Below are 16,419 nucleotides of genomic sequence, written 5' to 3' on the forward strand. Positions count from 1 at the left end.
ATCAACAGGACCAAGCAATGAGCATGAAAACCTTGTTTATAAAATGGAAACTGCCTTTCCAAATTACCTCATGTGGTGGAAACGCTGCTATATATGAGCCATTGTTTATAAGTTTACGTATACCTGCAAAGAGAAGAAAAGGACAGTTCTTGAGTTAGTTTCAATGAAAAATTTCCTCTGAAGCAACACAAATATATGGGGAACAATGAATTAATTAAAAATTTAAGATAACCCCGAAGACTTCCATATCCCCATCACCTAGGGGGACATTGAGATTGTAAAAGAGATTGATGCTGGGTCTACTTATGTCCTGATGATATTAGTAAATGAACATTTGCAAGTTGCCACATTGATTTACTTTATCATGTCATAAAATATTGGGCATTTAACACACCTATTTAGGATCATGTGACCCAGAAGCAACTTTTTGTTTTTCTCCAAATAACGAAGTTTGGTCAAGAAAGAAGACAAATTCTATATTCCACCTCCTCCCCATCCCCTACCAAAAAAAAAATATATATATATATATATATATTGGTATTGAGAAATACTTAATTGTATAATACCAAACCAAAAAAACCTCAATAGCAATATGAGACACTTAAAATCTCCTCCCTCTTGATGCAGGTAGAGCAAAATGGACACTCTCATATACTCCTGGTAAGAACAGATACTAAATGAGCAACTGTTGTTGCAGTATTATTTATATTAGTAAAGAATTAGAAATAATTACATATCTAAAATGGATAAATCATTTATTTTTTATAGTACAATAGACTACAATAGGTAATTAGTAAATCATAGTGATTTGATGAATTTTATTATACAATATTGTACAGCTATTCATAAAAATATTTTCAAAGAGTAAGGGCTTGAGAAAATATTCATAATGGAATTTTAAAAAACAGAAAATTATAGGTGCTAAAAAGTCTAATTTATGTGTGTGTATTTATATATGTGTATATATTTATACGTATATACATACATAAATATATACATATATATATAAACAGTATAAATGTATAAGTGAGAATTATATTTAGGAATAATTTTAATTCTTCTGTAGTTACTGTATTTTCTACAAAGAGAATGATACCCTTATAATTATTTATAATATCATATTTATTTCAAAAGACTACAAAAGCATATAGTACTAACATTTCAACACATTTTCAATTTATATTCTGGATTTCATTATTTTTAGTTCCATTGTTTTTTGTTTTGTTTTTTTTTTTGACAGGATGTTATTCTGTCGCCCAGGCTGGAATGCTGTGGCACAATCTCACCTCACTGCAACCTCCATCTCCCAGGTCCAAGCGATTGTCTTGCCTTAGCATCCTTAGTAGCTGGGATTACAGGCACCTGCTACCACGCCTGGCTAATTTTTGTATTTTTAGTAGAGATGGGTTTCACTATGTTAGTCAGGCTGGTCTTAAACTCCTGACCTCAGTTGACATCTGTCTTAGCATCCAAAAGTGCGGGAGTTACAGACTTGAGCCATTGCACCCTGGCCTACTTTTACTTCCTTAAAAATTACCTATTAAATTTATTTCTTTATTTTTGGTAAGGTTTAGGCGTATGAGTTAACTGTTTTGAATGCTCAGTAATAAATAAATTATTAATCAAAAGAATGACACAGTCTGAAGGTTTTTCTTTAAAAAGTGGCTGTCTTGAAACACAGTGTGTTTTACTTACATAACACTCAATTTTAATAAAATCAGTAGAGATTGGTGCAAGTTTTTGCTGGCTGTCAACCTTTTATTTTCAAGGCTTTTAGGATGTGACTAACATTTGATCCCTTCAAGCATCTTTTATTTGTCACCCTTATAATTAAAAGCATATCTTGTTTGTTACCTGTTGCTTTCTGCTCGACTCTATATAAATTTTACATTCTATTTACCTTCTCTAGATGAAACATTCTCAAGTTTCTTTTGTATTATACATGTTGTAGCATACTGCTAAACATTTAAACAACAAAGAAATGTAGAAGATTAAAACTAGCTATTATTTCACCTTACAGAGGTAACTTCTAAAAAGATATCTTCTAGAGCTTTTGTCTTTTTATGTATGTGAGTTTAGGAAATGAAATTACATGAGACATATAGTTTGAGGATATCTTTTGAAGTTGATAAATAAGGAGCTCATAAACAATTTACAATCTCCCTGAGTATAGGACTTAAGTCATGTACTTCGTATAATAGATGCTTGAAAATTTTATGTTAAAATAAGAGTGAATAAATGTCACATAATTTTTAATGAATGAATTTTAATTCATTAAAAATTCATTCATTTTTAATGAGTAAATTTTAATTTTTACATGGACACAGCCTAACTTATTTTTCAGTCCCCAAGCATGGACATGTAAGGTATTTCCAGATAAATCCATTACAAACAAGCCCATGATGAACAGATTTCTGTATATTTTGTCATTCAAAACGTCTGATTATTTGAGGGGGATAAATTTCAAGAAATAACATTTCTGTTTCAAAGTATTTGCACATTTCACATTTTGATACCTATGACCAAATACTCTCAAAAGAGTGTTTTTATTTTATTAAAAGGCTGAAAATTGAATATTTATAGAGTTTGTGTTCAATATGTTACACAAATCTATTTAATGTATTTAATGAATTAAAGCAAAGCTTCAGTTGTTAAAATAAACACTAATTCTGGGAATAAATAGTGTCAGCAAATTCTACTCTGTTATTAATTAATGTTCTTACCCACTTTTGATATTCCATTTTCATATTTGGTGCGCTCCAGCATGTGATAGACTATTCTGCTTCGAGTAGCATTGCTGAAGAAGGTGTCCTTATTATTTATTATGAAGCTGTTAAGATGAGGGGATTGATTTTAATATTCAAAGCAGAACACAGAATCTAGCAATAGTTACAAGTTCCATTAAAGCTAATGCATATGAAGTATAGTAAACCAGAAGGGAAATCATCCTGTTTAAATAAATTAATTGACAGAAAAAGAAATCACTCATAAATAATAAAAGGCATTATCAAATATTCATTTTGTTATCTTCTTTCAGTTTATAAGGAACTCTAGGTGTCCTCCCATTTCTTGTTTCACATGGAACAGGGGGAGAATAGATGGCCAATTGGCTCCCATATATTTTATACTACCTTAAGCAATGTATTTCCAAATAGAACATGTCAAAAATTGATGTTATACTCCAAACCATGCTTTCCAATTTAGCTTATCTGGATTTCATAGCCTTAACAATGAACAATTGTCCTACCTTTCCCTTGATGCTCTACTACTGTCACCATGGTAAGAGTAGCAAGGAGGAACCTTTTGTAAGCCAATGATGTAAGAGCAAAAGCATGACCCCAAGAGGAATGGAAGGGTCTGTGTTCAGTATTTACTTTAGTATGCTGGGAACCTCCACAAAATGGGAGTGTTCTGGGTCTTGCTTCACTTCTGACACTTCGTGTTTCTAGTTACATTATCTATGAGTGATAAATCACCATTGTGTCAAACACGTAGTCCTGAATTAGTACGTCTTCTATGATGGTTGCTTCTTCTTCACTTTCCATATTCAAACAAATGCCAAACTGTGTAACTTTTCTGACTAAACTCTCTCTCCATCTGTTGTTCTGGGTCTCAATGCCTCTTCTTTAGATTATGAGTAGAACATCCTCCTAACTTGCCATGCATTTTCCCACCTGACTTTTAATGCACAGCTCTGATTCTTAGAGCACTCCCTTACTTTCAGTGTGCCAACAGCTTTCCTCTACAAGCATCATTAAATTTCTTATTTTCCTCCAAAGCTCTCGGTACTTGCATTCCAACTTACTCTTCAGTCTTATGTCTAACAGCTCTGGCTTCTTTTACCCAATCATCTGTCAACTTGTAAAATTATTAGGTTCATGCAAATGCGATTACTTTGTACCAACATAATATCATCACCTTAAAATCCCATGCTTCTTTTCCTTTGGATTTTGCTCTGGTCCTTCTTCTCTCCTTATGCCAACCCATATTTTTACCTGGCAAAAAGAGCTATTTCCTTCGAAAAAGCATACCAGATCCTCTCCTTTGGATGTGGTGCTCTCCCTCCTACAAAATGCACATTTTATTTCTGTCTTTCTTAATACATTGACTTTACTCTGCCTTGTTTTTAGGTAAATATGCACATGTGTCTACTTGATTAGACTCTGAGTTCCTCTAGTATTCTTGTCTCTGTACTTAGATGTACAAAATTCAGGGTCCTGTGAATTGCAGGTAGCAGAAGGAATGTCCACCTGACTCTTTCACCAGTAAATTGATTCAGCATTCCCTCAACAAATAATTTTTAAGCAAATAAATACCATTTTTCATGGAGTTACATTATAGAGAGGAAATAGCTGATGCATAAGTAAAAAATAAATAACAATTTCAGATAATTTCTATGAAGAAAAATGACATAGTATACTGGCATAGAGAATGACTGGGACAAGGGCACTTTAGGTCATGTTTTCAGAGCCAGTCTCTCAGAGGTGGTGACGTTTGAGTGGGAGCTGAATGACAGGAAGGACTATGCCACATCAAGATTGGGGCAGAGCATGGCAAACAATGAGAACAGCAAGAACAAAGACTCTGAGTTAGGACTAAGCTTGAGCTTTCAATGGATAGAACCAAGGCTTGTATGGCTGGAGTGACCAAATGATGGGAAAAAATGCAGAAGATGGAGTGACAGTACTGGCCAGTAACTACAGCATCTATGCTCATATAGTACATAATAAGAAGCTTGAATTGTATTGTAAGCACAAATGGAAAGCTACTTCAGAGTCTTAAGCAAGGCGGTTGTATGATCTGGCTGCTATTTTCCAAAGATTACTCTGGTTTCTTGGGTTTAAAAAGAAAGAGTAGAATGTTTTTCATTTGGTGTATCACAGATCCTTAAAGGTCCTGAAAAAGTCCAGCAAAAAGCTGAAAAAGCTTCCATGAAACTGTGACCTCTCTGTAAACTTGACAGTCATTTGGAATTTTATTCCTTCTGCCATTCCAATATCATTGGAATTAGAAAGCATGCTTCTAGTTACACCTCCAAGAATAAGTAATAAAATAAATAGACTATTGGGAAAAGGAGGGTTTCCCATTGACTGCTGGCTGTGTTACATGTTTGGTGGTCTGGAATTCTTTTTCATCCAACCTTTCAACTTTCATCTCAGAATATAGGTCAATTCAGAATAGTCTATAGCAAAGTAGGCACTACAGCTATAGTCCTTTAATAGATCATGCCTTTGCCTATCTTTATGTTTACCCCACTTAATTATAAATTTACATTTTTGTCTGCCCCATTAGACTGGGAGTACCCTGAAGATAGAAACTGTGTCTTAAGTTCCTTTATATATACAACCTGTGTGATATGGAACCACACTAAATACTAGTTGAATGAATACATGAATAAATAAACAGGTATGTATGTAGGTAGGCAGGTAGGTGGAGAGAGAGTCATGCAACAAATCTCTTTTAAAATCTTCATTCATTTTAGTTAGATAAGATTGAACTAAAATAGCTTAATTAATAAATATATGTTTATTGAAAACAATTATAATTTATTACAACAACCTATTACTCAAACATGCTAATTAATAGTAATCCTATTATTATTAACATTAATGTTATTTTAACTGAGTCACCACCACAGTAATTATTTTGAAAGTGTTAGAAACTAGACTACCAGTCCATGGGTTTACAATTAATTATTCACTACTGAATGTCTCTAAATAATCAAATTGATAACAAATTAATAACACTCACTTAGTGTTGTTTATAAGTGTGTATTTTAATACAATAACATGTTCTCTGATGCATTTGGTAAACAATGAAAATGTTCCCAGGTATTTTTATTCTATAAACAAGCCCCAAATCATAAAGGTATAAAGGCAGGAAGTGTGAAAAAAGAAGGAAACTCACTGGTGAATTCGTGCACGGCTGAAGGGGCCAGTATAGCAGTCTGACTCCTCTAGGTCTGGAAAAGCTGACTTGTCAAGAACCATTGGGTTATGGGCCATCCAGTTTTTGATTCTTCTAAAATAAGTTTGCATCCTGGAATAAAGTCACATTTTAGAACAAGATTAGGTTGTATTCTACCTAATCTTGTAGTGGACTACCTTCCACTACAATTCTCTTAAGTACTAAAGAGACTTTTCTGAAAAGAGATACACACACCTACACACACCACACATAACATGCATTGCTTCTGCTCTCACGTGAAAGAAGAAAATAGCAAAACAAACCAAATCTTGCATTTGTTTAAACTCTTTCAGGACAACTATGTTATCTTCATGAAAAAATAAAATAATTGTGGAAAAGATTTCAGAAACAAGATACATAAAGGTGGTGGTAGGAAAGAGTATTTTTTTAAAGCAGCAAAATATATTTATTAAAACAGTGTGTGTATACATGTATGTAGCTATACAGATATAGAAATAGATCACTCCCTAATTTTTTAAAATGAACAGAATTGTAGCTCTAGAAAAGTGAAAACTGAAAATAAATAAATGTCTGTGACCCATTCAGTGGCACTGGGAGTCATAAGTGTGGTAGATAGCAAAATTTAAAGTCAACCAAAACTGAGTTATAATTTATTGCACTGTACTAGCCATATAAACTTGTACAAGTTATTTAACTTCTTGCCTCAGTTTCCTCACTCATAAAATAAAAGTAATGCTGATCTTACTGGAGAGTTGCAAATTGGTGTTTTATTCTAGACTTGATAATTTACAATAAGAAACACTGGGACAAGGAGCCTTTGCAGGACTTTTAAGATTCTCATGAACATAGGAATAATCTGATTATCTTGTTAACACACAGATACTAATTTAATGCGCCTGGAATGGGGACTGAGATTCCACATTTTTACATAGCTCTTAAGGGACACTCACGTTGCTAACCACTGACTATACTTTGAGTAATGGGTTTAGCATAGACACCTGGCATATACCATTTGGACAATGTTTTGGGAAATCTGACATCAGGATATTTTGGCTCCAGCTTTAGATTATGCTAATAACCTAGTTCTATTACAACATATATAGTGATTGAAATCAGATTTATTTTACAGAGAAAAATAGAAACAGAGGAAACATATTGATTGCAAGGATTGACTCTGAAAGTCTAAACTGAGAGTTACTATAATAATTGCTGTGTTTAATAACACGATTGCAACATTTACACACTATGAGTTTCTATCTGGGGAAATTTTTGGCTTCTGCAATAGCAAGTCAAAGTAGCAGGAGAGAATATTTTTGTAGAGAAGTATTAAATATAACACACCTCAATGTTTCTTTGGCCAACTCTGCTTAAATTTCAGAAAAAAAAATTAGTATAGCAATGGGTAGGCAGTGAATATTGTATCTCAGGAATTATTTCATTCAAGCCTATCATGGTAAAATTACCATGTGTAATCTGAAATAAAAATCACACCCTAATGCAAAGACTAGTATGTGAAAGTCTGGATTTTTCCTTTGCCATGTAAGGTTATCATTTACTTATCAACTCATTTTTGTTTTTGGAGGAAACGAAATTTTTTTTCTAGCCTAAAATAATAAATATGTAGTATCTGAGGTGTTCATTTTGCTTCTTCTTATAAAGACAGCCTTTAAAATAATAAAATGTCACCTCATTGGAGAGCCTGATGTATAGAATAGATTGCATCACAATTACTCAAGCTTTTTAAAATTAGCATAGTTGAAAAAAGCAATGGGGTAGGAGTTGGAAGATAGTGTTCTAGTGCTGGTCACTAAAACTGGGCTAAATATTTCCAATCTTTGAGCTTCAGATTCCTCATTTCTAAAGAGAGGGAGTAATTCCATCTGTTCTCCTTCATTAGGAGGCTAGGAGGATCAAATAAAAGGAGGCAATTCTAATTACACTTAGAAAATGCTGATGGGCGGACGGGCGCGGTTGCTCATACTTGTAATCCCAGCACTTTGGGAGGCTGAGGCAGGCGGATCATGAGGTCAGGAGTTTGAGACCAGCCTGGTCAAAAGCGTGAAACCCTGTCTCGACTACAAATACAAAAAATTAGCTGGGCGTGGTGGCGGGCGCCTGTATTACCAGCTACTTGGGAGGCTGAGGCAGGAGAATTGCTTGAACCAGGGAGGCAGAGGTTGCAGTGAGATCGCGCCATTGCACTCCAGCCCAGGCAACAGTTTCTTTTGAAACTGTTGAAAAGAAAGAAAAGAAAGAAAAGAAAGAAAAAGAAAGAAAGAAAGAAAGAAAGAAAGAAAAAAAAAAAGAAAGAAAGAGAAAGAAAAAGAAAGAAAGAAAGAAAGAAAGAAAGAAAGAAAGAAAGAAAGAAAGAAAGAAAAAAGATGCTGACAGGCTACAGTACCTAAGGCTCTAGTAGCTCTGACAATATCATAAACAAAATAGGTATAAATGTGAATTTTAAATATTTTTAAAAGAAATGGAATAAAAGTGGTTTCAGACCATCATTTGTGATGTTAACAGAAAATAAACAATATTATCACTTTAGGCTTTTCACATACACTTCCTGTGAAGGAAGGGGTAAACAGAGTCTAATAGTGAAATATAGTTGGCCTGAATTTGAATACCAGGATGCAAGAATCTAGGTTATTAATTTCTTTAAGCCTCACTCAGTTTTTCTTCTCTTAATTGAAAAGGAATACCTTGAGAATTAAATGAATAATGTCTGACACCACAGTGCACAGAACATAGTAAGCAATCAATAAATGTTTATAATAATAATGATATATGATTTGTACTACTAAAAGTACCACCACAATGCCACCAATGTAATGTAATATATTATCTACACTCTACTAAACATTTACTGTGTTAGACATTTTGCAAACTCAAGATATCATGGCATAATGTAAAAATAGAGCTTTAGGTTTCTTTGCTGCAATCAGAGAAAAGCTAAGAGAATTCTAAGAAAATGGAAAACAAGTCAGGATTAAAGGGTCAAAAGAACTTGACTGAAGCACAAACTGTGCCAAACCAGCTGTGAAAGCTGGGCACGAGGTGTGTGGGTGGGGATGGTACAGGAATCTTTTTTGTTTTATGGCTTGTAAAACTGGCTATTCTCTTTTCTGCTTCCCTTGCAGAGTCATTTTTAAGATGCTTTAATAATTGAATGTGAAAATGCTTTGTGAATAAAAATAAATTGCAGTGATAATAATACTAACAATTTCCTCTCAACCTGCTGGAGAAGTGATGATCTTCAAACTGAACAATTGCCTGTACATTAATTATCCCCTAATGTGTACTGCTCAAGACTAAGCATGTGAGAAAACTTCTTCCTCACCCCAGGAAAAGCAAAGCAGAAATGAAACTAAATGGCCACGTTTGATTTCAACTTTTCACTTTCTAAAATGTCTACAGATTGAGTTTATAAATTTTGTAATTTTTTTCAGGTTAGTGTTACATAATTTTACAGACTACTTTTCTATTTATTCCTTGTCCCTCCCATGTGATCCACAAAGAAACAGAACAAAGAGTTACTTATTATAAGTAAAATGAAAAGAGGTGGGCTATAGTAAGGTTCAAGATATTTTAATAATCATTTCAAATAACTGATAACTGAATTTTCATTTTATGAACTTACACAGAAAATGAGAAACATAAAAGATAAAACAAATAATGACATATAATAGTGTTTGCTTTTCTAGTTTACTTTTAAATTTGACCAAAACAGAGAAAAGAACATTTTTTTACCTTATTAAAAATGTTTCTCTAGGATTTACTACATGCATTTGTCATGATAACTTTATATGAACAGACATGTGTTCCAGTTTCAATATACAGAATTTTATACTCCCAAAAGGAAGATTCACGTTTAACAGAAAACCCACTAACTATGCAGTAACAAAGTCTCACTAATTCTATAGTAGCAAACTGAAGCAAAACTAGATTCTATCAGCCATCCAACAATAAGCAGGCATATGCAGAGCAAAGAGAAGAAAACCTACAGTTGCAAACTTGCATAATATAATATTCCAGTGACTAATTTCATTAGCAAAATGACTGGAAATTTGCTACATAGACCAGGACCAAATACCCACATGGGAGATGAGAACTCATTCTAAGTGAGAATGTTAACCTGACAGAAAAATGTAACTTGGCTGAAGAGCATCATTAGTTTAAAAAGGAAAAGCTATCTCAGTACTAATTTCTTTAATATTCATTCTAATTTCAAGGTTCTTTTCTCCATAATTTACTTTTCTTGTCACTCAATACTGCTACACCTAAAATTAATGCTTGAAAGAGACCAACATTTTCCCATTCAGATTTATAAAGTTTGAAATTATATTCAATTTTCTTGAGTAAAGAAACTAGATTTATTGAATCATTTCCTCAAATGGCCTGTTATTCACACTATGCAGTTCTTCTAGTTTTTATGTTATTCTGATTTGTAACATACATCTGCAACATTATTCAATGGAGCATACTCTACTACATTCACATGCTTTATCTTTGTTAACTGATTCTTTTGCAAGGTGCAGAAAACTGCCAAAGCTAAGAAGCTTTTTAATTGAGCATTCATTAAATGGAAGCTGATTTCTTCCAGTTAAATAGTGACAAGAAGATTCAGGAGGAGGAGTTCCTTCCATCTCAGGGTTGTGGTTTGATTAACTTTTTTTCCACAGTTACTCTTACCGCAATAGGTAAAGGGCTAATATTTTGAAGTAAAGCTACTCAAAAGTTCATATTCAACACTAGGATAAGAGACCTACCTTTGAGTGTTAGAATAAGAATGGGTCTGCGATTCAAAAGATGCTATATGGCTTTGGTAAAGTACCTCATCTCTCTGAACACTAGTCTTTACCACTTCTTTCAAATGAGAGAACTGGACTGAATGATACAGAAGGTCTTTGCTGGGTTTATTGTTCCATTTCTAGTGGGTCATCATTTAACCATCGATCCTCACCTTACAAATATTTTTAAAATTAAAATATTGTAAGATGCTAAATTGCAATTAAAATCCTTCTTCCATAACATTATAGCATGGGAAGAAGCCAAGAATGGCAATGATAAATTGTTAACAAAAAGACTATCGGATTTTAAATGTTATTCAATTTGGCATAAGTCATTTTGGAAATCTCTTCAACAAATCAATAGAATCATTCTTCCTACAATTTACGGCTGCTGATATGGGAAATCAAATATCTTCTATTTTTTCCAAATGACAAATTGGTTATAAAGAAATGATTCACCCACCAACCTGCCCATTGACTTGCTCCTCCCGTCAGTGTAATAGCACTTTTTCCTGAAAAACACAATAGAAATCAGCAGAGGAAAGTAACAAGAACCATAAAGTGATACGAGTGAGTGACAAAATTCAATCATATTGAGTATTTCCATACCCCAAGCTCCAAATGCTTAAGAAAGTTAAGATGTTTGAAGCAACCCAGCATAATATGAGGAACATCAACTTTACATTGCTTTAATTTCAGACTTTAAGATACTAATAACAAGGATACTCTAATAAATCTGCAGACCACTTTTTAAAAAATGAAATGATTTTTAATACTATTTTTTGAAAGTCTGTCTTCTGCCACTCAATTTATACTAAATGAATTCTTTTCTTACATTTTATATAAAGCCACCCATCTATCTATACATTCATTTAATACATATGTAATAAATACTTCTGATTTGCTAAGGAGTGGCAAGTTAGAACCACCAAAACTTTAGAGAAAAAAGAGGGACGGTCAGTTTGTGTCCTCAGGAAGCTTCCTTGATAGTTGAGGTGAGGAGTCATCGGTTAAAATTAAATGTGAAAATGCAAGAAAACAGAGAGGCTATGGACATACTGAGGATGGGGAGCTCAGTTAGTTTTTACAGATGGAGGACAAAGGACACAGGGAAGTTTTCCCAGAGGTTATGTCACCTGTACTGCATCTCAAAGCATGAATGGGAGTAGTCTTTTGGGTAAAGTGGTTACACATGACATCCTAGATAAAGGTAGCAGCAGCATGTGAGGTGGTTTTTGGGACAAAACCAAGTATTATAAGATTTAGAGAACTGCAACCAATCTGGTAATAGCTAGAGTATATACTAAAAGTTGAGGATCGTGATAAAAGAGTGGAGGATGGTAAAAAAGACACAGATGATAACGGGCCTTAATAACTAATGCTAAGGTTTTTAGATGAAAAGTAATGGGGAAGATATTGAATGTTTTAAGTAGAGGTATAACATTTCTTAGAGAAACTAAAACTTAAGGTGACAGAATTAATCTACGAAATAATTTTCTCCACATGCTCATGTTGGAGCTTAGAAATCTGATATTCTTACTCTTCTAAAATACCTCTTTATCTTTATCACTAAAATTCATTTCAGAGGATCAGTAAACTCCATCATGCTGTGGTATCTAGAAAGCAGGGTTAATAGGACATCCAATATCTAGCCCTTAAGTATGTTATTAGCTGCTTAGAAAACTTGAAAACTTTTGGAGATGCCATATTTCATTGTAATCCCTTTCATTGCTAACTTTTGGAAATACCATATTTCACTGCAATTATATTGCCAGAAAATAACTTTAAAGTTTTCCCCGCCGTATTCCAACACTAACTTCAAATACGGAACATTGAAGCTTGTTATATCGATCCTAAACTCACACTTTAAATATCTTCTCCATTTTTTTCAAACATACACAAAAGCTTGGGTGCATACTTCACTCAATTCTTACTGGACTGTAAACTCCTCTTTTTTTTTTCAGTACCACCTCTACATAGATTGTCTTGCATTATTTTCCCTGATGTAACATAGCTCTTCACTAACAGTTTTTTTTTAAAAGAAGCGTTTCTAAAAGACAGTGGTTAGTTTTGTTTCTCTGACTTTGTATGTGTAGTGCATACTTGGCACATTGCTTGAAAAATAGAAAGCACTCAGATGGCCGATGAATAAATGCATGAGCCTTTGTTTAATTCACAGTTGCATTTATCTCTTTCAGTGCCAGAAAGCATTTCTCATTAATAAACACTTACTGAATACAGTATCATTAAAAAAAAAAAAAAAAGGCATGTGCAGAGAAAGAAAAATTAAAATGACAGCACACTTCTGGGGAATAACACAAAAGAAACAGTAATCTCTCTAAAGTATCAAGAAAAAAAAAAAAAAAACTATAAATGCGGAAATTGGTATAAAATAATTCCCAGCATCAAACAATCCAGGGGCATTATTAAAATGAGATAAAGTTTACAACTGTAATTATCAGGAGTAGATATGGTTAGGAATATTATAAAAGAATATGGAGAGGGTTGGCATTTGAACTAAACACCACTTTCTATTTGTATTGATGGTTGTTTGAATACTTCTCTTAAACAATTGAAACTATTGAGAAAATGCATTAGGAGAAATAATGAAAATTGAGAAAGAAAGTCATACAAGATAAATACAAATAGTTTTTAGCCCATCTATATGGTAAGAGCAAATAAAAATGAAAAATAATAGACTTAATTCTCCCTGTTGAAAATGAAAGAGACTTCTCCTCCCACTTTCTTCTAAGAGCATTAACTGAAGAAAACTTGCCATTCTAAGTATTTTCTCCTCTCTTTGAAATGTATATGGTTCTTTAGAAAATGAAATGGGTCTTTTGTCAGGACTTAGAGGCCATCTTTTTACAATGTAAATATCAAGGGAGATAGCAGCCCAGTCCCAGTTTCTGTGAGAGGTAGGAACTTAACTTTGGTGGATGCCTTGCACCAAGTTGCAGAACTACCTCCTGTCAAAAGATATGAGAGGTTTTATTTCTCTTCTGTATGAAGCTAATTAACAGCCCAATTACCAGGTGAATCTATGATGAACTATGAGTGCTGTTAAGTCCTCTTACTTAAAGGATTGATACTGTTTGTTTTTGTGTTCCCACCCAAATCTCATCTCAAAGAGTAATCCCCACGTGTTGAGTCCGGGAGGTGATTGGATCATGGGGACAGTTTCTCCCATGCTGTTCTTGTGATAGTGAGTTCTCATGAAATCTGAGGGTTTATAAGTGTCTGGAAGTACCTCCATTTCTTCTCTCTTCTGCCATCTTGTGAAGAAGGTGCTTCTTCCTCTTCTGCCATGATTGTTAAGTTTCCCCAGGCCTTACCAGCCATACAGAATTGTGAGCCAATTATACCCCTTTTTCCTTTATAAATTATCCAGTCTCAGGGAAGTTCTTTATAGCAGTATGAAAACGGACTAATACAGGGCTAGTTATTGTTTATTTTGAGAATATGCATGCAATAGGTTGTATTTGTTTGGCTATATTTAAAAAATGAGATTTCCCTTTGTCTTTACAACTTTTTAGTTAATTGACTATGGTAAGAATCACATTCTGGTTTAATGTTTATTCAATAATGAAATGGTTTTCTTCCTTTTCTATCTTTGTGGAGAGGTTTTCTGGGGGGCGCAGATTTTGTTTTTAATTATATTTTCAATATACTATATATCTTTGATCCAGGAAACAAAAAACAACCTGTAATTCTCCTTAATTCTTCTGTATAAATGAACGTGCAGGGTCAAATCTTCTTCTATGTATAATCACCCATCCTGTAATGTAGTAACTGTATGCTGTTCATGTACAGTGCTTTCTTTATTTTTCCCTTAATTTTCACTTGAAAGGTTCTGCTACTTTATACCTTGCAGCAAGACTGCAGTCATCTATCTACCTATTATAACAACCACTCCAAATTATAAGTAAATGATTGCCTCAACCACTGAGGCAGCCAGAGCTCAACAAACTCAATGGGCATCTGCAGAGATGCCTGTGTGGCTAAGTGAGGAGGACAATCGAATGGGTGAAACCCTGACCCCCATGCTGCTATTTTATAGATTGGGCTCCCATTAGATTTTTTATTTCATTTTATTTTTGCATAAAAAGTGATCTAAGTTTTATCCCAACTATGATAAAAAAATAATTGCTCTTAATGTTTTAAAAATATAGCTCCAAATTTGCTTTGTTTAAAATATTTGTGAGACAATAGGCTTGACAAAAAATGTGAGGTTGACACTATCTGGGCACTCCATCTGAGAAGCCACAGGATGACTGAATCTTTTTTTTTTTTTTTTTTTTGAGATGGAGTCTCGCTCTGTTACCCAGGCTGGAGTGCAATGGCTCCATCTAGGCTCACTGCAACCTCCGCTTCCTGGGTTCAAGCAATTCTGTTGCCTCTGTCACCTGAGTAGCTGGGACTACAGGCACGTGCCACCACACCCAGCTAATTTTTGGTATTTTTTAGTAGAGACAGGGTTTCACCATATTGGCCAGGCTCGTCTTGAGCCCCCAACCTTGTGATCCACCACCTCAGCCTCCCAAAGTCCTGGGATTACAGGTGTGAGCCATCACACCTGGCCATAGTGAATTATCTTAAAATGTGCTGAACTCTCTTAATGTGTGAGAGTAAGAATGAATAGGAATCAGCTTTGAATCACAAGAAAAATGCTAAAAGGATTTGACATTTCTGGAATGCAGAAGACCCAGGCTAAGTCCTTCCTGATATGACAAAAACTAGAAAACGTAGCCTATTATAAACCTTTGAAATTGTCCTGGTTAGATTTGAAACATCAAGTCCAACACGTACGTCATATTGATTTTGAAAGAAAAGTCAAGAAAGAAGTGTCTGGAAAAATGTAGGCACATTAAAATTTTACAAATATATCCAAGCAGAAAATTTAGATAAAATGCTCAAGATTCATGTTTATAACACAAGGAGGAAGAAAAAAACTTCAGAAAAGTTATAGCTAACAAATCTTGCAACTTTTCTTCATTGAATCTGACAGGTAGGTTTCAAAGATAAATAAATATGAAACTGCTCAGCACAGGTAAAATTTTTGATGTGTAAATTAAAAAAAAAATTCTAAAACGATGTGTATGTTTCCTATTTAGGTCATTATTTTGTATAATTTAATTTTAAGGCAATATATGTTCTTGAATATGCCAACAGTTGTCAACTGGAGACTAGATTGGCCATCATGAAATCCCTTTGCCACTTAGTTAATGCTTGAATTGCATTCTCTTCTTGTGAGTTGGCTGCTAACCCAAATTTCCAGTGTACCTTGGAAATAAATGACAAGTTTGTTTCTAAGGAGTTAATGTTACATCTATTATTTACACTGATCTGGAAAGATGTTCCAAAAGAACTCTGTGTTCTAGTATTTCTCAAACGGTTTTCTCAAGAACACCAGTATCACATGGAAATTAGGAAAAGGCTATACAGTTTATAACTGTCTCTTTAAATTTAGAAAAAATATAAAGATCATTAAAATATTAAAATCTCTAAGACAAGATTTCCTTACCATGAACATCACAAACATTTGGAATGATCTCTGGTAGCAGGTTCCAGAAACCTTCATTTTAATTATTTTCCAGGTAATTTTAATGTGCTCTAAAGATTGAGAGCCACTTCTCTAAAAATACTTTCAGTAAATATGCTTATTTATTAACTCAGAAATTCAGAAATAAATTTGGTCACAGTA

The 16,419-nt window shown here is 33.8% G+C and overlaps 1 protein-coding gene across 2 annotated transcripts in view; it reads right to left on the reverse strand.

Annotated features, from left to right (window-relative positions):
• The window catches only part of ANO3 (anoctamin 3), a 281,024-nt gene that overhangs the window by 94,378 nt on the left and 170,227 nt on the right, over window positions 1–16,419 (reverse strand). For both annotated transcript variants that reach the window (XM_017538733.2, XM_037742087.1), the window contains 4 exons: window positions 11,183–11,227; window positions 5,908–6,039; window positions 2,724–2,830; window positions 68–123 (listed from right to left, as the gene is read on the reverse strand). In XM_017538733.2, coding sequence (XP_017394222.1) covers window positions 68–123; window positions 2,724–2,830; window positions 5,908–6,039; window positions 11,183–11,227 — 340 coding nt within the window. The remainder of the gene's footprint in view (window positions 1–67; window positions 124–2,723; window positions 2,831–5,907; window positions 6,040–11,182; window positions 11,228–16,419) is intronic.

This window comes from Cebus imitator, unplaced genomic scaffold (assembly GCF_001604975.1).
Source record: "Cebus imitator isolate Cc_AM_T3 unplaced genomic scaffold, Cebus_imitator-1.0 Scaffold113, whole genome shotgun sequence".
In the NCBI taxonomy this organism is placed as follows: Eukaryota; Metazoa; Chordata; class Mammalia; order Primates; family Cebidae; genus Cebus; species Cebus imitator.